The sequence below is a fragment of the Puma concolor genome, chromosome D2 (genome assembly GCF_028749965.1).
Source record: "Puma concolor isolate L17-30 chromosome D2, mPumCon1.1.hap2, whole genome shotgun sequence".
Classification (NCBI taxonomy): domain Eukaryota; kingdom Metazoa; phylum Chordata; class Mammalia; order Carnivora; family Felidae; genus Puma; species Puma concolor.
In genome coordinates, this window is record NC_141677.1 from 55,108,062 (window position 1) to 55,132,055 (window position 23,994).

The 23,994-nt window shown below is 43.2% G+C and overlaps 1 protein-coding gene across 9 annotated transcripts in view; it reads left to right on the forward strand.

The window, feature by feature from the left end:
• The window catches only part of PLCE1 (phospholipase C epsilon 1), a 323,759-nt gene that overhangs the window by 86,624 nt on the left and 213,141 nt on the right, over window positions 1-23,994 (forward strand). Inside the window, exon 1 of one of the 9 annotated variants that reach the window (XM_086680409.1) lies at window positions 5,953-6,527. The exons of the other annotated variants lie outside the window; for them this stretch is intronic. Coding sequence (XP_086536535.1) covers window positions 6,477-6,527 — 51 coding nt within the window. The 5' untranslated portion in view covers window positions 5,953-6,476. Of the gene's footprint in view, window positions 1-5,952; window positions 6,528-23,994 lie in introns of those variants that run through there. 9 annotated transcript variants of the gene reach the window in all.

The window sequence follows — 23,994 nt, forward strand, 5'->3', positions numbered from 1 at the left end:
TTAACAAGTAACTGGAATTTCCTTTCTTCCTTTCTCCCTTCCTTCCTCTTTTCTCCCTTTCTTCTTTCCTTTCTCCCTTCCTTCCTCCTTTCTCCCTTCCTTCCTTCCTTTCTCTCTTCCTTCCTCCTTTCGTTCCCTCCCGCCTCAGCCTCTATCCATAAAAGATCTGAAGCACCTTACACATACCTACTCAAAACAAGATAAAATAATAAGATGCAAAAAAAACCCAGGAAAAATGGGAAAATAAATGTGGCAAAATAATATTTGATTCGTGCCTTAGTGTCATTTGCTAGAGTTTGGCCACAACATAGCCCTAAGCATCTTAGCAGGTGAAGCAAAGAAAACCTGTTCAGCCACATGATTCACATTGAGATTCACATTGAGATTGGGATCAAAATACAATCATTGCTAAGGGGATATATACGTGTCCTAATTCTGCCATGGCCATCATACAGGGACCCTGTGTGATGATGTGGGCCAGCATCTTCTTGGTAATGGGGAAGTACTCTTCACCTGCACCCAGTTCCCCTATTCAATCCCAAGTTCTTGAGGGGGCAGGCACTATATCTATTTTATTCTTCATTATATACCAGAGCCCAACACAGTGCCTGGAACATATAGATGCTCAGGATATATTTTTTTGAATGAATGAATATTATTTGTAATATCCATCAATAAGAGCCAATGGCAGGATACAAGATCAATATTCAGAAATCAATTATATTCTTTTTACTAGCAATGAACAATTACAAAATAAAAATAAGAAAACCATTCCATTTATAATATCAAAAAGAATAAAATACTTAGGAACAAATTTAACAGGAGAGATGCAAGACTTATATGTTGAAAACTACATAGCATCATTTAAAAGCCAATGGCAAGATTTCACTAAAAAAAAAAAAAAAAAAGGCCAATTAGAGCAAATGTATCAAAAGAAATTTTACATGAAGTAAAAATCTTGATATTTTAGGTATGTGGCTTTCCAATGATTTTATCTGATCAAAGACTATAATTAAAAATTTTAGTATGAATAGATAGGCCAAACATACTTCTGACAATTCTTTGTGATCAGTACCTTGTTACATGCAAACTCCTGGTGAGAAGGAACAGCAGAGGCTTGGGGTTTACGTTCTTGGTCAGGAATCTGAAGGGTAAATATTACATGTTGCCAATAAAGGCTATTGCTAGAAACTTAGATGAACCTATAATACACCATAATTGCTTTGTGAGTTGGAAAAGTGTATATTAGATAAAACAAAATTGGGATATATGTGGAAAACGGGAAGGTGCCCCAAATGTTTAGAGCATCTAATTCATACTGAGGACCTTTGTGTTAATTACTGACTTCCCCATTAATCTGTATTCTGACACCTGCCTTAAAAACATGACTGCTTTCATGAGCCCATTGTTTTCGAGCCCAAGATATGCGCCCACCACTTTCTCAACTTCGCTGACGTTACCTCACGTAATGCCCACAGCTCTAGGAAAGAGATCCTGTGGTTACTACCTTCTTTTACAGAAGAGGAAACTGGGACCTAGAGAAGTTAAGCCACTTGTTCAGGGTCACACATGAGAAGTGACAGTGTCAGAAACCACAGCCTGTGTCCACAACCACCTTGCATATTGCCCCTACTTATGAATAGCAGACACCAGTCTCCTGTGATTGGCCAGAAGTGATTTTTCCTGTTAGATGGGACGTGTTGGATGTACTCTGGGGGCCTTGTTTTGATTTTGTCCTCAGGACACCACAGTTAAAGAACTGCCCCGATTTTAAGATCATCTCTCCAGAGAGTCTCCCAGAGCGTTAGGATAATGAACTACAGTCTGTATGACAATTGCCAAGTGCTGGACTCAAATTCTGTTGCTGAAGCAGAGGCCTTGACACAAGCATGGTTGACAGACTTAGTTCCTGCCTCGCAAGGATTCTCGTTCTGTAAAGGTAACAGAGTTTGTGATTAAGATCTTGGGCTCTGAAGTCAACCGATACAGTTCAAATCTTGGTTGAATAATGGAACAAACCTTCCATATAGTGGTGTTGGAAGGAACAACTAGGCCTACTGTTTAGGGCACTTAGCACACCGGAGGGGCACTTAGAAAGCTTTTAAGAATGATAGCTGCTGAAACAGCCTTTTAAAACTAGACATCGGGGTAAGGAGTGCATCTTGACAACAGGCAGACACAGCCAACAGTTTACAGCTGACAGCAGTTTTGTACTGTAGACTCCTAAAGCCACTTGGACACTCGCCAGCCTGGACTTTGAAAATTTAAACATTTTCAAAATTATTTTTAACCAAACTGAAAGAAAAGGGATTCCCACAGTGTGAAGGAGGCTGCCATGGCTTTGCCATTTCCCACGGGGAAAGGGACCAAGGGACGCTTCTTTTTGTTGGTGGAAGAAACGAGGGAGAGGGCAAGGGCCCAGAGTGGGGACAAGCACAGAGTCGTCTGGTCCTCAGCCAGCTGCCCCTTGAGCTCCTGACACTCTTTCCACTTCTATAAAAACCAGGGGGCTTGACCGCAGGCCCTTCTGGTGCTGACATTCTGTGAAACCATAAACGCCTCCCTCGACCTGCAGTTTAACGTGAGCCCTCAGCTTTTATGGAGGAGCCGTGCAAGTCCGGGCCCTCGGAAAGATGTCTCTGTATCTTTTATGCACGTCCCGGGGAAGGCATCATCCGTTATATTACCCGGTACCCTGTACCTCAGCTAATAAATTCCTCTCGAAATTTGGAGCCAGGAAAAAGTTTGTCTCTCGGCTTGAACCCTTAGTGTTTTGTTTTGTTTTGTGTTTTGGATTGGATGACATCTGTGCTACCCCCTCCGTGTGTTTCTCTTGTTACTCTCTTTGCCAAGAAGCTCAAGAGCTAAATACAGTGGTTAACAATAGTGGCTTCCCTCAGACAACTCAGGGCTCTAAATCCTTTTCAGAGCTGAATACTGTTGTTGTTTGATTTTACGTGCTGCAATATAGAAACCACACCAAATCCTTTTGCGGCTTGAAACAGGGCGTAAATCATTCATGCAGAACGACATAGTAAATGGATGCAGAAATCTGTGAATGTTCCTCCCCACTGTCAGTGGCTCCTATTGTCCCACTCTCTTTCCCCATTTCCAGCAAGTCTGAAACAACAGTAACAACCAGTATGAGAGGGACCCACTCTGGACCTGGCACTAAAGTCCTTTGTATGCATTTTCTCATTCAACAACCTTGTGTTTGCGGGTACTGTTACTTTCTTTATTTAAAAGTGAGGAGGGCGCCTGGGTGGCTCAGTCGGTTAAGTGCCTTTTAGGGTGGGTCATGATCTCGAGGTTCATGGGTCCAAACCCCACGTCAGGCTCTGTGCTAACAGCCTAGAGTCTGCTTCCGATTCTGTGCACCGCCCCCCTCTGCCCCTCCCCTGCTCACACTCTGTCTCTCTCTTTCAAAAATAAACATTAAAAAAAATTTTTTTTAATAAAAAAAATGTGAGGTAAGTGAGACACCAAAAAGTTAAGTAGTTGGACAAGGTCTCACAGCTAGTGAGAGACCACCCCTTTCTTTCACTGGTGGTGAACAGGCCATCCAAGGGAGTCACATTAGACCCAAAGAATTCCTTTGGCATGGAGGGTCCTAGCGACAGAGAGGCTTTGACCCATCTGGTTTTGACTTGTTTATGTGGATAATTAGTAAGCCAACCACAAACAAACAAAAACCAGGAGCAAACACAGACGAGAAGGCGAGAATTGATGCACACAGAAGACTGGAGAAACCCCTGGGTTCAGACTGTCCTGAGATCTATTCTGAACTCCCATTGAGCCTGTTTGCATGGGAAACCCTGCGGAGTCTCAGAGGTGTCAACTCATTTTTCTTTGAAACGTGTATGGAGTCAGGCTGTGGTCGGGGGATGGTTCGTGATCAGCCCTCGTTCCCCAGAGTTGGATGTACTAGGAGTGCAGCTTGGCTGCAGAGCACAACGGTGCCCTTCCCACCCCTAACTGGTGGTGGGAGCATTCCCCAGTGTTGCCCGATTTTTAGAGCCAGCACTAGTGGAAGAAACTGTCAGCCCACTTGGCTACAAGCCCTCAGCTGAACCTGCGTGGTGGCATCTTTAGTGTCTGTGCTCGCTTCTCTTCCCGCTGAGTACAAGAACAGCCATGAGTAGTGACAGGATGGGAAGTAGTCATGGCCAGGCTGACCCCCCAGGGCCTGGCTCGGTAGACAGACTGGGGAAGTAAAGCCTTACTTTAGCCATTGGACTCAGCTGGGAATGTGTCCACAGTCAGTATGCAGATGTCTTAAGTGTGGCCAAATAATTAAGACAACTTTTAACATTTCATATTCAAAAGTATCTCACATTCAGTCAACAAATATTTATCGAGCATCCCTCTATGCTGAGCATCGTTCCAGATGCCGGGGACGCAGCAGCAAGCAAGCCAATCTGGGCCTGCTGATAGGGAGCTCGCCACAAATGATCCTGCAGGCCCCTGCCTCTGGTGTGGTCAAGTGCTGTGCTTGAGAAGCCTGGTCTTTTGGAATCGCTTTGGTTGGCTCTGCCTCGAATCTGGAGATGGTATCGTTGTTCGAAACATTTTTGGAGCTACCCTTCAGGAATTGCCTTCAGATCTAGTCTGGGCCACACAGGAAAATCCATCTCACTATTTTATAGCCACACCTAGCTTGTGACCAAAAATGGAATTGCCCAGCTTGATGACCCACTTTATTCCCCAGACTTGGCTCTGATGGACTTGCCTGTGAGTGAGCCAAAATTACGTCCACCCTCTAAGGATGGATGTTTACCATCACTGAGCATATTAGCAGTAATCTGGATAATTTTGAAATAATTTCTCACTTGCCCAAACTCCCATCACCGTTGGTGGCCCTGTTGTAACACTTAGCCCAGGCTCCCTCATGATAGAATGGCCTCCTTCTGCCTCCACTTCCCCTACCAGGTAGGGAGCCTTTGGAAAACAGGACCATGTATTTATACCCTCTGCAGTGCCCAACATGAAACAGATGTTTAAAAATGTATATTTACCAAGATGGAATGTTTAGGTTCTGAAGGAAGTTTCCAAAGAGGTGTTCCAAAATTGCTCTGAGTGACAAAAGTGACATTGGAGGAATGGACAGTTCAGGATAGTACATTCAGGCTCTGGAATCTGTCAGGCCTGGCTCCAATCCCTACTTGCTCCCTTAACCAGCTGTGTGGCTGGCCCCACAACTCATTCATTCCCTCTGAGCCTTCATTTCCACGTCTGTGGAATAGGGACGGTAATACTGCCTAACGGGCTTTTGTAAGGCAAGTGAGCATATTCATGTAATGCCCTAAGCAAAGTGCCTATTCCATAGTACACTAATTCAATAATTGGGAGTGATTCTATTATCATTATCATTACTATGGTGAGGATGGTGAGGATGGTGGTGGTAGTGAAGCTGGCAGGAGCTACAGACTGGTGGTTAAGGAGCACACCAGGCAGATCGGGTACCGCTGCTTACCTGCTCACCACAATAACACCCCTCTGTGCTTCGGTTTCTTCATCTATAGAATGGAAACAATAAAAGTATCTACCTTGCAGGGCTGTTGTGAGGGTTCAGTGAGATGTGCATGTAAAGTGTTAGCACAGTGCCTAGCACATGGTTAATGCTTTGTAAAGTTTCACATTGTGATCAATAACATGTCCAAAAACAAGGTCTACCTCTGGCATCCCCACCCATCCCAAGCCAGCCTCTGAGCAGTTATGAAACCTTAGCTGATCTCTCTCCCAGGCAGGTGCTGTTGACAAACCCTTCCCCCCTGCCAATTCCCTGCTCATCCAGCAGTAATGTGGCCTCTCATATCTTCTCGTCCCACCGGATTCAGGGACCATAAGATTCTGAAGTAATCAATAGCAGTTGCCCATCAGGAACCGTGTTGGTGGAACCCCTGAGCTTTCTTGTTCATCAAAAGTTCTAGGGGGAAAAAATGGATTTCTGGCTTAGAGAAACACTGCTTTTTCTGGGAGTTACCTTTACTTTGAAGGCATTTGCAGCTTTGGGAAGCTCTCGTATCCTGCAGCATGGGAGGCTCCCATATCCCTGGATTGGTACCTTCCACTATTATCCCCTGGATACTAGGTTTTTTTGCACACAAATTCACTTTGGGTTCTGTTTGCTACCTTTTATTCTCTTGAGTAAAACTGTGGGTAACTGAGAAGCTCTGAATTTCTATTTGGAAAATACAGTGCTCTTGATGAGACCAGAACAATTCAAATAACTCTACATGTACAGAGGCCAGATTAATAAAAACCCAAAGGTGAATCCTTTTCTTCCCTTCATCTAGAAGAGTTGTATTTCACAGAAGTTCTTACAATGCCCTGACTCTGGATCAGGGCCCTCCCCTGATTCTGGATATTACATCATTTCATTTTGGCTAATGTAAACATTCATCACCCTGTGTGTTGCAGGATTTTTCAGAACGGTTTGAGATTGGGCTTCATTCGGTGGGTCGTTGCAGTGATTAATGGTTTCAGAAGGAAGTGCAGCAGGAAGAGGCTTTGCAGGAATGGAAGAGGTGAGGCAGCTTCATGTGAGATTCTGCAAAGGGATTAAGATTTGGCACCGACTTGGTTTCTGTGCAGCCTCTTAGGCAGAGAGCCTGGGGAGAGGGAAGCGGGCTGTCAGCTGGGGCTTTGCACACTCTCAGCCCGCCTCGAGGGTTGGTTGGCTTTTCCCTCTCTCTGCAGCACACAATTTTACCTTATTAAAGGATGGATGTGGATGCTGGAGGCTTAAGGAAGACCAGGTAAGGGCTCCTGTTGTCCACAAATTCCCTGATGTTCTTAATGCATGGAATCCTGGGGACTGTTCCTTTACTCACACACTGTGCAGTGTTAGCTCAAACACAGTTCCTGTGAGACATTTCACAGAGAGGATCAGGGAAGTTTCTTTCCTAGTTAAGAAAAATTTTTAAATGTTTTAGCCCAAAATATTTAACTATAGAGATGCAAATTTTTTTCTTTGCTATCACAGCTTTAAGATTACTTCTTTGCATTTTAATTTACAAGACTTTGAAAAGAATCCTGATGGTTTATTAGATGTTTGTTTTTCTTTTATAATGACCTGTGGTATGTTATATATCAATATGTAGCTTAATGAAAACAAATAATTCATTATCTCCTTTGAATACGTTGATCTATTTTTTCCAGATTTGTTTTTCTCTTTTTTAATCTTTTGGCATTTGTGCATATGATACTGGTAAGGAATATCCTTAAGTACAGCCAATTTTTAAGAGGAAAAAGTATATACTTAGGAGTTCAATTTAATCATATTTGATAGGATCCCTATTTGAAATGAGCTACATGGTTTTTGATGCCTCGGGTATACTTTATTAAAAAAATCTTTTTTCAGTATAAATGTCCATAGCTTGTGGGGAAGGTGATGCAGCTTATCTGTAGGGTTAAGCTATTTATTTGCAAGCATTAAAAGCATGTTAGACCTTTGATAAGATTAGCTCAAGAAGAGATCATTGGAAGAGAAGTTTTCTGCTCACCACCAACTCAATTCCAAGTTCTGTTCCTTTTCTTAAAAAAAAAAAAAAAATCTGGAGTTAAAAATAACCCAGAATAAAACTTGAAAACTGTTTTGTTTCTCTGTATTTGGCTAACTTCATTGCAAAGTACTATGTTTAAGGAATTCAAGCTATGAAGACTGCTCTTGCAATAGTTTGCACAATTCTATCTATGAGTTTCTATAACCCTTTACAAGAGTGTGTGATGTTTTGTGAGTATGAGGATTAAACTCTTCAGTGAGTCTTCGTTCCTTCTACAACCCTAGGGGATGGATAACAACTCTAAGAAAACAACATGAAAAATCGTGTCCATTTTCTGACACAAGCTCAGTTTTCCAGTGTCCACTGTAGTGTGGAGTTGCCAAAGGGGGCAAAGGGGGGCATTTGGCACCCCTCATTGCAGGGAGGGTGTGGGATGTCTGGTAGGAATGAGTGCCTGGGACTGTTGTGGCTGACAGGCACAAAGATTCGTGATCCCTATTATTTATGGAAAGTAAAATGTTTTTGTTAAACATAGGGGATGCTGACCCTACACCTTTGTTAGGGTGAAAGGGGGTCTGTGCATCTAGTTGTTCGTACTGTTTTTGTTTGATGAGCCCTTTAGTTCATGTAGTTTCCTGGTTTTTCCTTTGGAAACAGACTAGCATAGCAGTAGAGTCTCTAGCATTGTGTATTACTTTAACTTAGCCTTTTAGCCGTTTTCTTGTAGTGGGACGACTAAAAATAAGGCAGTCTCAAGGCCCAATTTGAAAAGGTGTGAAAGCAGCTGTCATCTTTAGGAAGGGAGAATCATGCCAAGGGTTAAAACCTGCATGCAGACTCTTAATTGTGCTGTGCACATTCTCTTCCGATTATTGAAGAATCTAGGCAAGTTATCATTACAAATGCTTTCCATAATTGAGCTTAAAAAAATGTGCTGTATAGTGTGGAAATGGTATGTTGTCCTGGCTTTCCTCATTGTCACATTGATATCTTCTGAAGGGACATCCTTAGTTCCTCTAATATTTTTAGAAATACCAAACAAAATATGTTCTGTTAACAAAATACCATTTTGCCAATGTATTACCTTATCTTCATTCTGTCTTCTTCCTCCTTACCTGTCATTTAGGAGACAGGGGAAATTGCTCAGGTAATCAGTTGAGGGATGATTATCAGGAACACCCTAGAGTAGCTGCTATGAGTTATCCTTTCCTTTGTAGTGTGCTCTTGATAGAAGTTTGATTTCTTTGTTTGCCGTTTTTAATTCTATTGAAATAGAATTTCATGTGGCTGAAAAAAAATTTAAGTACAAAAAGGTAAATAATGAAAAGCTTCCTTCATGAATTCCAGATACCCAGTTTCTCCCCTGGGTAGTGTCTGAGAGAATTTTGAAAAGGAGTAAATGACACTTTAGACCCGTGTTTCTCAAACTTTAATAGGCCTTAGCAACATCTGCAGAGTTGGTGAAAACACAGCTTGCTGGGCCCCCCAGAGATTCTGACTCTAGAAGACTGGGATTGGGCCCCAGAAATTGCATTTCCAGCAGTTTCCCAGGTGCTGATGCTGCCAGTTGGGGGCCACACTTTGAACAGTGCCACTTAAAGTGAAGGCCTCCTTTTTCTGCATCCATCCTCCACAATCTCTTCTCCACTTTTCAGAAAGGCTTCTGTTAAAATTAATAGCCACCGTAACCCACAGGGAGGAAATCTGTGGTGGCAAATAAATCACATATCTATAATCAGAATTTGGGTGGAGACAGGGCTGGTGATGGGGGAAGGCATTCTGTGTGAATGGCTGTGGTATGTGATGTGCACATACTGGGTAAAGAGCATTGCCTTACAGTCAGTCTACTGTAAATTCTTGTCTTGACTGCAGTGTGAAATGATGCCATTAACTAAAGTGAGCAAGCTTCCGTTAAAAATCCCTTTATAGGTTGTAATTTTGAAAACATTTGGCATAATTATATATATACATATACACAAACACACACACATACATATGTGCTATAAAAAAATGACCCTGCCTGGATCCACCCCCTTTTGCCTCTGCTTTCCCATGAGCATCATCACATCTCCTTTATCCTATGGCAAATGACACACATGAATGTGTTTGACACAAATGAACACAGATCACACTTTGACACTGAGCAGTGTTTTCTGTGAAAGCAGCCTGAGTTGGTTCATTTTCATTTATTCACTGGCTCAAGAAATGTGTAGTGAGGACCTTATGTGCCATGCACTGCCAGGCCCTGAGATGCAGCAGTGAAGTGGATGACATGGTCCCTGCTCTTATACCTTCAGGTATAGTAGAGATTCTTGGAAAGGGCAGTGAGTAGCCCAGAACAAGAGATAGAGAAGAGAAAGAAAGGGAGAACCATAATGTATGATGCACATGGTAGGTGCTTGGTAAATGACTCATGTTCAGTTCAATTAAACAGCTATTCAGTGCAAGTCATAATATTAAGACTATAGGGGACACCCATGAAAGTGACACATAGTTCTTGCCCTTTAGGAATTTGCCATTCAGGGGCGGGTGATAAAACTCCCAACTGTCCAGCCCTATACCATTCTCAAAGAGCTTCCTGTTTATTGTGGCTCCTCAGTGATAGTGTGATGTGAATTGGATAATAAAGTATAATTACTTATTTCTGGCACCCACTTCTGCCACTTCCCAGAGCAGCTGTTCCTGCTAGAAGAATACCTGCTGTGTTTTATTTAATGCTCCTTGCACACCCTGGCATGCTTTGCCACAAGATGCATTTGAGTTCAAACAGCTTAGACATCTAATACAAATAATCCCCATGCTCTCACTGCAACATGGAGACATACAGAGAAACGGCAGGTGCATGTGTGTGTTGTGGGGTATAGAGGGGTTTTGCTAGAGGCCGTATACGTTGAGTGATTTCTCCATTGGGGTCAATCCAGTTTAGGAATCCAGTGGGTTCAACAAATTGCACCCATGAGGAAAGAACTGGGGCAACTACTGCAAGCTTAGGCAGGTGCAGGACACGGGGAAGCCTTGGGGAATTCCAGAACAGTGACTCCATTTTTGCAACAATTGGCAGAGGGAGTTGTACACTGGCACTAGCTGGGTAAAGACAATCTGATGAAAATGAAGAGAGCAGAAGTAGGAAATCAATAGGATGGAAGCTGTCCCGTGCATGTCCCAGGGGTAACATGCCCAAATCTCTCCTTTGGTCTCGATAGCATGACTTAGGAGCAAATAATAGGAGGGTTCTGAAGGCTAGTTTGGGAAGCTCAGAAAGAGACTGAATATCAGAACTTTTTGTGGTCATTGCTGAGCTATAGTCATGTGTGTTTGTGTATATATATGTGGCTATAGTCCATTGATGGCTGTAGTATGTAGCACAGGTGGAAACAGGTGGAACTTGAGGGTGCTAGGGAGAGCAGAGAGAGGGCTATTATGTTTCTTAGGAATTGAAGGTTCTTTTGAGACAGCTGTCAAAGAAGGGTAAGAAACCAGAGTCATGAAACAGATTGTAAGAGTAGTGGAGGAATCCAAGGAGCCTCAGCATTAAAATGGCACCAGGAAATGCCCAGTGGGTGGAAATAGCCTGATCAGTTAATGAAAATATGGCAGTAGAAAGGAGTTATAAGCCACCTGACAAGGATAATGAGATTGAGCTGGAAACTGCAATAGGACTGGCTGAGCTAAAGAATCGGGCCAATTAGTAGTAATGAGAGTGTTTACTCACTTGTAAATTGGCACAGTATCTCTCTGGGATGAATTAGGACAAATGATCATTTCCTATGCTAATGATTTTATAGAAGAAAAGAAAAGGAAGAGAAGCACTATAGAAGGTGCAGAGAGCATCTGTGTGTGACCACCGTAATAGAATAACCCTATTAGGTTTAATAGTCTGGTATGAGAATGGTAATGTATTGTTGGGATGAGCACTGGGTGTTGCATGGAAACCAATTTGACAATAAATTTCATATATTTAAAAAAATAAAAATAAATAAAACCTCAAAAAAAAAAAAAAAAAAGAAAACACCACCAAACATGTTTCAGGAAGCACAAGTATGACAAGATTCGAAAAACCATTTAGGGATATGGGGTTGAAAAGAATCAGCTTTTCTCCTACCTCACCTTCTTTGACCAACATTAAAAGAATAAACAACTGTTTGCTAAATACTTACTTTGTGCCAGGCATCAGGCAAAACCCTCTATGGCCTTCCTCCCTTTGACTCTTATGGCCATAAGATAATAATCATGATTTACAGAATCAGCGCAAGCAGGACTGCTCAAGACAAAGGCATATTCATAAGAAGGAGATATGTTCAGAAAAAATATAAAGTTAATTCAGTTGGAATAACAGGGGAACTCACCTAGGAATCCCACAGAAAGGATCTACACATAATTTAAGGAGCATCCTGTAAGGATCAGACATTAAAACAAAAACAAGAGAGTCTTTTAAAGTAATTGAAGTGAAGAAACCAGCCACAGACCTGGTAGAACCTTTGTAGATGATCAGAACAAGGAGCCAGCAGACATAATAAATTATTGGCCCTGAAATTTTTAGAAAAAAAAAAAACATCAAAATGAATATTCTTAAATCATCTTTAGAAGCAGAGGTACTAGATCATGTAGTAGTTAATGTACAGAATGTTCTAGACCTAGTTGACAAATTGGATGTGGATAAATCACGGGGACAGGTTGGCATTCATCCAAGAGCTCTGAAGGAATTCAAGGATGAAATCGTGGGACTGTTGGTCAAAGCATCTAATTTTTAGCTTCAAAAATCCGGCAATCCCCTAACTTTCTTTGTTTCATAAAATTGCCTGGCTTCATCTCTACGTTATTTGAACTTAAATTATGATATATATGTAAAACATGAAATATAATAAACCAAATAAGAGAATATGTTTTAAAATGGCAGTGATTTTGAATTGCCAAACCCTCTTGTGTCACAGTCTTGACTTTGTGAACATTTCATTCTTGAAATTGCTGAGAATTACCCAGCCCCTTATGATCATGTAAAATAAGCTTATAATTATTCATGTGAACTCAGTAGCAAAAGCACAAAGAAAAAAATGGGCAGTGACTCAGTATTTTGAGAAAGTATTTATCTTATGGTGCTGCTTTGCTAAAGGGGGAGAAGATTCCTGCAGCCTCGGAAATGGACGCTCAGTGTCCATTAATTAAATAAAAGGCATGTGGAGGGTTTGAAAACTAATCAGCTTTTCAGCCCCTAACTGCACAGTCCAGCTGCCCAATTTGCCTGGTGGTCTGGCCCTGCTCCCAGCCAGCTCAGGCCTTCTTCCCTTTCTCGTGCGTGCGTGCATGGCCTTGACTTCATCTAGCCCTGCTCAACCGCTAGTCCAGACATCCTGTTCTCTGAGTTGTTGCAGGCAGCCCTAGCTCTCTATCACCCGTGGCCTGCAGTGCACGGAGCAGGGGTGGAATGGGGGGCCTGGCCAGAGTCAGAATAGAATTTGTGCTGAGTGAATGGAGAGGCCAGTCCAGGGAGTTGGTCAGGGGCAAAGCAGGCAGAAGTAAACAAGAGATGGGAGCTGGGGTGAAGGTCATTCAGCCATTTAATGGGTCTTTTTTTGAGCACCTGGAATGTGCCAGGCATCATATGGAGTATTAATGAGATAGCCACTGTGAGAAAGATAAGTAAACAATTACACTAGAGCAGGATTTCTCAACCTCCGCACTGGTGGCAGGATAATTCTTTGTTGTGGGGCTTGTCCTCTACATCACAGGATGCTTAGCCACATCCCTGGTCTCTACCCACCAAGTGCCAGGAGCATCCTTGCTTACACACCATTGTGACAACCAAAAGTGTCTCCAGATAATGCCGAATGTCCCCTGGAAGCAAAATCATCTCCGGTTATTAATCGCTGCATAAGATGTGGCAAGTGCCTGAATGGAGAATGACAGGCAATGACAGGAGCTCCTGGTAGGTCGTCTCAACTAGATTTGGTGGGGAGGGGAGGCTTCTGGAGGAACTCATATCTAACAGGAGACCTACAGAGCAAGTAGCCCTCAAGGGCAAGTTTGGAGGAAGAGGGTCAGGAAGGGAAGTACTCCAGGCCGAGGGAACAGCCAGACCTGGAGACAGGGGAAGGAAGCCCCTGGCCAGCCGGGTAGTGACTCATGGGTGGTGGACACTCTTTTTGGTGCACAGCCTTATCCCCAAGAGGCAGCATTTTACTGCTGGGGTTCACCAGCAGGTTAATGAGTTTGGATGCTGTGCTTAACACACAAGCAGCTGCCACTGGATGAGGAGAGACCTTGGTTTAGAAATGCTGACCCCTCCTCTGCAAAAAAAAAAAAAAAAAAGAAATGCTGAGCCCTGTGGTCACAGGTACAGGGGAAGAAATGGGTATTCAATCCCTTGGTGAATTTTCCATAAAACTCTAATTGCTCCTTTCAGCTCTAATGTCTCTTTTTGACTAGCTAATGTAATCAAATTAGAGCAAGATTCAAAACTTCTTAGCAAAAAACTACTTTTCTCACAGGGCTACCCCAGGAATTGTTTCGAATTGCTGGAACTACAGACTATTTCAAGAGCTGTTTAACAAAGAATACATTTTAACCACCTTTAAAATACCCCACTCTTTAACCAACTTTTTTCTAGAGAGACTGGTTTTTATTTCTGCCAGGAAAAGGCCTGTGAGCCACGTGCTGGGTCTACCTCAGGGTTCACATGCTGATGAACACATTTGAGAAAGATGGCACTCTGAGTAACAGGCCTAATTTCATACAGCTACTAAGGGTAGAGGTGGTATTTGAGCTCACCTGTTAGACTCTGACCCCATGTGCCTCCCACCTCCATATTCTGGAGGAACCACCGAGCCCCGTGGTCCTTGCTGTGGCCCAGCTCCCGCACCATTAGGACAGGCTGGTGGGGGGGTCTTCTCAGGCTGCAAGCCAGATCTGGACTTGACTGACCTCCAGGACTAAAAGTGAGGCTGTCATCCAGCTGTTCTTGGGTACATCCTGTCATCACTTTATTGGTCATTCATACATTGCTGAGATAGCTTCACAAGGCCAAACCCCAGTTCTCTTCACCCTCCCAGCTGCCTTGCTGCTCCTGTGGGCAAGGTGGAATGATGCTGAAGAGTCCAGGACCAGGATTTAGGAGACCTAGATTCTAGGTACCCCTGCCTTTCACTTGCTTTTTGGTCTTGAGTGTGTTGCTTATCCAGCTGACTCCTTTGCGAAATGATGTGCCAACCATAAACCCTACCCAGTTGTCTCCACTGGTTGACCTGGATACGGAATATCATAATGGCTATAAAGGCACACTGAAAAGTTGCATAACTTTCAATTGTCAACAGGTATAGCATCAGCAATGGGGGGGGGGGGACACATTGAATTGGCACCCAATTATGTTCCTACATAATATGTGTGTAATTGAACAAAGGAATGAAAGAAACTCCGTCAGGAGAGAAGTCCCAGATAAGAACATCATATCAGAGAGTGTGATTTCCCTATCAGGCAAACAGCTGGAACCTATAATGAAGAAGCAGCTCTCCGACCACTTAGGTAACATAACATGTTAGACATAAGGCCCTGTAGCTTCTATGAAAGAAAGTACCAAGAAGATTATAACTGACAGGGTCTCCCACCAGTTACCTTTGACAGGTGATGACACCAAGGATCAGAGACATTGGTGGCTAGATCAGGTTCACGTGCAGTATCACTGGCTGCCTGGGGGTAGAGGATGAAGGGGAAGAAAGAGGCAATGGTGATGCTGAGGTTTCTAGCCAGAAGAGTAGAAGGAGGTAGTAGAAATGGTAGAACTGGGACAGTGAGGACGGTGAGCTTGTTTGGGAAGGGGAGGCAGAATGGTCCAGATGAGCTGTCATCGCAACAGGTGCTTGACCTCACTTGGATAAGTACATGCGGGAGCCTTTTCACGTCATCGAGGAAACTGAACCGTCTTGGAAGAAAAGTCGTTGCAGAACAAAGTACATTTCTGGGGACTCACACCATTCATTCTTTAAACAAACAAACATACAAACAAACAAACGACTTCCTATAGTGTAAGTTTCTGAACAAACACGAAAATATTGAGTATCATATAATGAATCCTCATGGGCCCATCACTTTGCTTAAACCTTTATCAACATTTGCCAGTATTGTTTCATCAGCCACCTCCCAGGAGTATTTTCCTGGCTTGCTGGAGTATTTAAAATAGACCCCAGAATTGTACAATTTTATCCATAAATACTTCATTATATATTTTTTACAGATCAAGACGGTTTTTAGAAACATAACTACAGTATTATCATACCTAAACAAATAAATAATAATTCCAAATTACAATTTCATAATAACCCATATTCAAATGTCCCTGATTGTCCCCAAAATGGTTTTTAATATTTGATTTTTGGAATCAGGGATCGGACGAGAAATACTACATTTAAATGATATGTCCCTTAAGTCTTTTAATCTCTAACAGATTCCTCTCTTTTTAGACACCATTTATTTATTGAAGAAACTGTGGCCATTGTCCTGTAGAATATTCAGTTTATTTTAGAGCATTTTGAATTCCTCTTTGAGATTTACTTTTTATGAGAACAGTAGGCATATAATTGTTAGGTGACTCTGGAATTATCTCTCTTGTATTCCTTCTGTCTTAAGGGTCTCCATCATCATGGATATTGCTGCTTATGGGGTTTTTTTTAAATATGAAATTTATTGTCATATTGGTTTCCATACAACACCCAGTGCTGCCTATGGTTTTGAAGAGCAAGTTGGGTGCCAGGCTGAGCAAGGGCAGCCGTATTTTCTTTCCCAATGGTGTAGTGTGAACACAGCATGTTTGATGCTGTGCCAGACCCTTTGGAAACACAGGGAAAGTGGAACTGCCTTCACTTGGCTCTGAGGAGCTTATCACTCGGTTGGAAGGAAGAATATGACATGAAACTAACAGATTAACATAAGCAGCACAGTCTTGGGAAGTCAAATTGGCTTAAAACAGCCCTGACATTTAACAGCTGTGTGATTGCGAACCAGCCAATTCACCTTTCTGAACCTAACTTCTTATAGAGACAATAAACTCAGCCTACTTCAGAATTAATTGAGAAGCAGGCAGCATGGGCCCTGGAGTAAGACAATCGGGAGTTAATTCCAAGCTTTGCTTCTTCCTAATGGTATTAAGTCCTCACACTTTACTCTGTGCCTGTCCTGTGCTTAGCACTTCATGATCCATTTTACAGATGGCAAAACTAAGGCTGAGAGGAGCAGTTTGTATACATTTACTTATTCAGTGAACTGGGATTGAACCCAGATAGACTAATACAGAGCTTACACTCCAGACTGCTAGGATATATTACTTTTCCCCTGTGGGCTTATCAGGACTCAATATCCTTGTTTGCAAGGAGGGAGATGTTGTACCAATTTCATGGAACTATTACGAAAATTAAACAAGAAAAGTGTATTCAGCAGATAGCAAATGCTCACAAATATTTGTTTTCATGGTTGCTATAAAATAACAAATTATTCTACCAGTTGCTGAACAATCACATGAAACATTGCATTGTGCAGAACAGTAATTGTAATGGCATGGAGAATGGGAGTTTTAAGTCGGGTTGAAGCCCTTATGGCAGGGGAGTATTTCACTGTCATAGGAGGCAAAAGAACATTCCAGGAGGGGAGAGACTTGTCCAAGCAGGGAGACTTGACAGAAAAGAGTGTTAAAAATACCTGCTTTAAACTTCCTAGTTGTCTTATTACACACATAGACCCCTTCCTGACCCCTTTAAGAAGGGTCTATAGTACTTCTCGAAAGAAGACATCCAGATGGCCAACATGCCATCTTTTCATGGCACATGAAAAGATGCTCAACGTCGCTCCTCATCAGGGAAATACAAATCAAAACCACACTCAGATGTCACCTCATGCCAGTCAGAGTGGCCAAAATGAACAAATCAGGAGACTATAGATGCTGGAGAGGATGTGGAGAAACGGGAACCCTCTTGCACTGTTGGTGGGAATGCAAACTGGTGCAGCCACTCTGGAAAACAGCGTGGAGGTTCCTCAAAAAATTAAAAATAGACCTACCCTATGACCCAGCAGTAGCACTGCTAGGAATTTACCCAAGGGATACAGGAGTACTGATGCATAGGGGCACTTGTACCCCAATGTTTATAGCAGCACTCTCAACAATAGCCAAATTATGGAAAGAGCCTAAATGTTCATCAACTGATGAATGGATAAAGAAATTGTGGTTTATATACACAATGGAGTACTACGTGGCAATGAGAAAGAATGAAATATGGCCCTTTGTAGCAACGTGGATGGAACTGGAGAGTGTGATGCTAAGTGAAATAAGCCATACAGAGAAAGACAGTTACCATACGTTTTCACTCTTATGTGGATTCTGAGAAACTTAACAGAAACCCATGGGGGAGGGGAAGGAAAAAAAAGAAAAAAAAGAGGTTAGAGTGGGAGAGAGAGCCAAAGCATAAGAGGCTTTTAAAAACTGAGAGCAGGGGCGCCTGGGTGGCGCAGTCGGTTAAGCGTCCGACTTCAGCCAGGTCACGATCTCGCGGTCCGCGAGTTCGAGCCCCGCGTCGGGCTCTGGGCTGATGGCTCAGAGCCTGGAGCCTGTTTCCGATTCTGTGTCTCCCTCGCTCTCTGCCCCTCCCCCGTTCATGCTCTGTCTCTCTCTGTCCCAAAAATAAATAAACGTTGAAAAAAAAATTTAAAAAAATAAAAAATAAAAACAAAAAACAAAAAAAAAACTGAGAGCAAACTGAGGGTTGATGGGGGGTGGGAGGGAGGGGAGGGTCGGTGATGGATATTGAGGAGGGCACCTGTTGGGATGAGCACTGGGTGTTCTATGGAAACCAATTTGACAATAAATTTCATCTATTAAAAAAAAAAAGAAGGGTCTATAGGAAATTACAGAAAGAGGCGATGGTTAGGAGTGTGCTGCTCTGGGTACATCTCAGCACAACTTCCGTCCAGTCTGACTGTGATCTCAGTGAGTCACTGAACTTTGCATTCCATTCTTGCTTCCTAGGTAAAATGGAGATCATAAAGGACTTTCATCTTAGGGCTGCTTGGGGGATTATAGGAGATAATGTGGGGAAAGAATCCAGAGAAGTCAAGACCTGGAATTTTTCCATTCTCACCTCCGTATCCCCCTTCCTGCCAATACTGGGGTCCAGTCTTCCCCTCCCCTCATTCCTCAAAGGGCAACCAGGACGCTGGGTCACCTGGGGTCAAAGGCTAGACTACAAAAGCCTTTGGTTTACCAGGAGGATGTTCTGGAAGGCATATTCCTTTCTGCAGAAACACAGCCCTGGCTACGAAAAGGTGTGAATCAAGAGGAGGAATTGTGTATCCGTACCTGGGCCTGGTTAATTGCTCTCCTCCCCACATTTGCTTGGTAGGAGGTCTATTCCCAGTTTCTTAAAAAATTTAGAGGAGACTCGCTCAATGTGAAACTGTGAAATCATTTGTCCGTGGGCTCTTGACTATTCTTGGGACTCTTCCCTTCTTCAAGTGCTTAGCACCTCAGTCTCTGCAGGCAGAAGAGATTTTAAAAGTCACCATCACTTTGGTATGAGTCAGCTGTGGCTGCTCTACCCTCATGCTGCACGCAGTCCTCTGGGGGAAGATGGATGCAAACTTGTTAATGATCTGTTGCAAGACTGGTGAGCAGTCTCCACCTTGGAGAGGGAGCATACAAGGCACTGCCCAGGGAAATGTGGAAGGGCTCCCTGCCTTCGTGGAATTGGAGGCTCCGGTGGGCTTCATGGAGAAAGCACCTAGAGGATGAATGTGACTTAGCCAGTGTTACCAGGAAGAGGAAGCAGCATTTACCACAACCTGGAAACAAGAGAGGAGCAATGAGTCCATGATGGATTTAGGGCACCTGGAGGGGGCCATTTCTGCAGACCTGCCAGGCACCCACTCCAATCTCTCCATAGAAGGAAGTGCAGTCATTGTCAGAAGCCCTGACATGTAGAACCTGGACCTGTCTTAACAAAGAAATAGGGTGTGTGTTAGGCTGAGAGGTACAAGGACGTGGGTGTCCATGGTCTGCTTTCCCTCTCCTGAGTGTCTTGCCACAGTGTGACCACAACAAAGGTTACCCCTAGGGGCCCAGCTTTTTCTGAATGAAACAAGGACTTGACAAGTTCCTTTCAGTTCCCCAGTTCCATGGCTCTCAGAAATTATTTTTAAAGCTGAGAAAAAAAAAATCAAGTAACTACTGAAAACAGATTTCAGTCCTTATTAGGTTGCAAAATGGGAACAGAAACAGAACCTGGTATTGAGAAAGAATTCAAAAAAACATTTGAGAAGAGACATCTTTGATATTGAGTAGATAAAGACTCCATGGCGATTCAAGTCAGTGTGGAGCTTGAATTACCCAAAAACAAGAGATGAATCACAGGAGAAAAAGGAAGAAAAGAAAAACCCTCCTCAGAAGCAAAGGGGCATTTGAAAACAAGTGACCGAGGGCCTCCCCAGGGTGGAATGAGTTACTTGGTAAATATGGTGGCCTCGTGGCTGGCACAGACGTGCAGCGTTTTGGTGGCAGCAGACATATGTCAAAGAGCTTGAGCTCTGGGAGGGGGGCGACTGGTTTGCGGTTGCTTGTGGGGAGATGTAGGCGGAAGTCGTGAGGCAGAGGGAGGGTGTCACTTTCTGCTCTGTGCTCAGGCGCTGGAGGGGGTCTGGCCCTTGAAGCCAGAAGGCCATTTGCAGAGCTGAGTGAGTGTCAGCGGGCATGGCAGGAAGGGCATCTGACGTTGTAGTGATGTGTGGGGGGAGCCGTACTTGGAGTTGCCTGGTATCTCTGAGGTCATGGGTCACAATCCCCTAGGAAACTGAATGAGTGGAGCTGCATAGATTCTGACAATGAATCCAAGAAAGGAGAGGAGAATGGTTTTTTTTTCTTTTTTTTTTTTCCAGCAGCATTATAATATTATAGAGCCAGAGAGAATCAGCCATCATCATCATCTTTAGCCTCAAAACAATAAGGGTCTGGTAGATGACAAATGTTAGGTGAGCTCCATTACCTACATTATTTCCAGACCTCCCAACAACCCATCAAGTGGGTAGTATTTTTATTATCTCCATTTTACCCATTTTTTTTCCTCCAGTGAGGAAATGGAGTCTCAAAGACGTTGAGCCTCGAAACTAGTGAGTTGTGGAGATGAGGATTCACACACATTTACCTCCTTCTCTTTCATGAAACACAATATGAATTGTGGTTTCTAGTCCCACGCCCTCATGCCAATGTGCTAGTGCTCCCAGTAATGCAGAAGAAAAGTGACATTGTTTTCTTTTTTAATTTTTTTTCTTAATATTTATTCATTTTTTGAGAGAGAGAGAGAGACAGAGCGTGAGCAGGGGAGGGACAGAGAGAGGTAGACACAGAATCCAAAGCAGGCTCCAGGCTCTGAACTGTCAGCCCAGAGCCTAACGCAGGGCTCCAACCCACAAACCTTAGATCGTGACCTGAGCCGAAGTTGGACACTTAACCAACTGAGCCACCCAGGCGCCCTGAAAAGTGACGTTGTTTTCAGATTTATATTTTAATAAACTTAAACCTGAGGTCTTCATATTCCTATAATATGCATTTTTTTGATAACTGGTTAAAGGAACAGTGTTTACTGTTTGTTCTCCTGGGTGAATTGTCTTCCTGGTTTTTGCTCACTGCTGGCCCCACAAATGAAGACAATACAGACTGGCGAGTTTAAGTGGCCAGTCTCAGGTCACACAGCTAGTTGTTGGAAGGACCAAGGCCAGAACTCCCCTACAGGTTCTCCTGACTCCTCCAGCCGCTGCTCCAGGCTGAGCTCCCAGCACCCCCAAATCCGCCACCTTGGTGGGAGGTATTCAAAGCCCTGCTCATTCCAGGGGCCTGTCCAAAGGGAAGAAAGAACAGGACAGGCAGCTCCTTGACCGAAGCATCCTGACATGAAATCCTTCCTACAAAAAGCTTTGGAATCTCATCTGATGAGTAATAGGCCACCACTCAGACACACTTTAAAATAGCTGGTTTGTTTTGAAATAATTTTAAAAAACGCAAAGAAGAAAAACAGTGGAGGAGGAATATGGTTGTTTTAAAAGTTCTCAGTGGAGCTTTTTTTTTTTTTTTTTAATTTTTTTTTTTCAACGTTTATTTATTTTTGCGACAGAGAGAGACTGAGCATGAACGGGGGAGGGGCAGAGAGAGAGGGAGAGGGAGACACAGAATCGGAAACAGGCTCCAGGCTCTGAGCCATCAGCCCAGAGCCTGATGCGGGGCTCGAACTCGCGGACGGCAAGATCGTGACCTGGCTGAAGTCGGACGCTGAACCGACTGCGCCACCCAGGCGCCCCTCAGTGGAGCTTTTAAAAGCTAATCTAAAAACCAGCTAATAAACTGCCCATCCCTATCAAAGAAGAATATACCTAAGATCCCCCTGGGGCACTCAGAGACAAGAACAGCCACTATTGTGAAAGCTGCTGTTTAATGAGCACGGACTGTCAGGCATCAGGCTAAGTGCTTCTTGAGTACTTTTATTTGTTCTTCACAGCTACCTGATAAGGTAGATTCTGTTATCATTATCACCATTCTATATAGATAGGCAAAATGAGGCTTAGCGAGGGTCTGTATTTTTTCAAGGTCACAAGACAGTAAGTGGCAGAGTTGGGTCTTGAACTCTTAATTCAAGGTTTGTGCTCTTCATTATTTATGCTGCCAGACACCCTCAGGTTCCCTAGCCAGTGCAGTGGCTGCAGCCCACTGGCTGGTCTGCAGGGGGCAATTGTTATGAAAACAAATCATCCCAGCCACTTTGAATAATAGGTTTAGAAAAGAGCCCAAAGGACCACTGGTCAAGACCATTTTTCAGTCCCAGGAATTAAGGCTCAAGAAGTTAAGTAGTTTGCTCTAGGTGACAACTCTATGTTTTGGAGCCAAAATGACCCATACTCAATCATTCAAGCATCAAGTCTCCATCTGGGCTGTTCCCCTCCACCCATCCACCCCATGCATTTCTACACATGCACACGTGCATTTCTACATGCGCGCGCGCACACACACACAACTCACTCACACGCCAGAACAGCCAAGAATAAAATGGGTTCAAATAACTCAGGCAAACAGTTGGTTGAAATTACAGACTCTGAGGCTGGTGGGCATCATGCCAGGGCATTCTAATTTCATCTCTACCAACAAACTTGTATCTCTTTTATAAAGAGAAGAGTCATTTTGATTTTAGCAATCCTGGCAGGAGGTTTTTTAGTGTAAATTCTTCCTAGCCCTTCCTAAGGAAGTACGAATAAAGAGCAGCTGATCCTTGTCTAACATATGGTTTTCCGTGGTCCTTTTGTGAGTAGGATGAACAAAGAGGAAGTATATACTTTAAGAGAATCAATATGCAACTGCTCTCAGCTGCTTTGTGTTGCTTCTAGCAACTAAGATTTATCTTTTAAACACTTATATAGTATGCTTACTGTACAGCAGGAACTGTTCAAAACAATGTAGAAATAGTAACATCTTCATCACAACCCTACAAGAGGGGGACTGAGGCAAAGAGACCTGTAACTTGCCTAAAGTTGCATGGGTGGTCAGTGGCAGAGCTGGGCTCAGGGCTCAGGTAGCCTGGCTCCTGTGCCTTTTACTTGTGAGTAGTGGAAAGTTGCAATTTCTTCTAACATAGAGTTGATTATCTTCTCGCAGGGTTTTTCTCACACAGAGAGTAAGTCTGAAGTTCACGTATTCCATGACCCTGGGTGGGGAAAAAGAACCAAACTCCAGCAAGCAATGGGAAATGAGTCAGAGTCTGTTTATTTTGGTGATTTACTTTGTGAGAGAAATTTGTTGAATGAATGAACAAATGAAACGTAGGCTTTTGCAGCTTCTGTTTGCCACACTAATAATCCATGATTTCCTTGTTTTGATCTTTTCAGACATCTAATTTAAATAACCACAAATTCAGGTATTACGATTTATAATTGGACTTCAGCGCCCTGTCTGCATCTGGCACTGTGGACTTGACTACATTTCACCCCTTGTGCACTTGACCTCTTACTCTAAAAATAAGGGCCAGATGAATGCTCATATTCTTTACAGAACAGATGATGGTTTTACTGGACGAGTGTGGCTTATACTTTAGAACAGCTGCATGTATGGAAGGAAATTATTTGAGTAACCCATTTTCAGACCTTGACATGTACATTTCAGTATGTGCTTTCTCAGAAAGGAAATGAATGTAAACAGTCTTCTCATACATTATCCTGCACATCTGAATCCTATGTCTTGGTGGTTTTTCTTTTGACTCTAGAATATAACATATCGGTAATGGGAAAGGAAGTCCCATTCTGTTGCCGCTTTATAATGACATGAAAACTGTAGAATGTTAGAGCCAAAAGGGGCCCTGGAGATCATAAGGGTCAGACCCTGTCATTTTATAAAAGGATTCTGAGACTCATGAAAACTCAGCTTTCCAGGGCCCCTCACATCAGCAGTGGTGGACATGGGATTAGGACCGGGTCCAGGGCAACT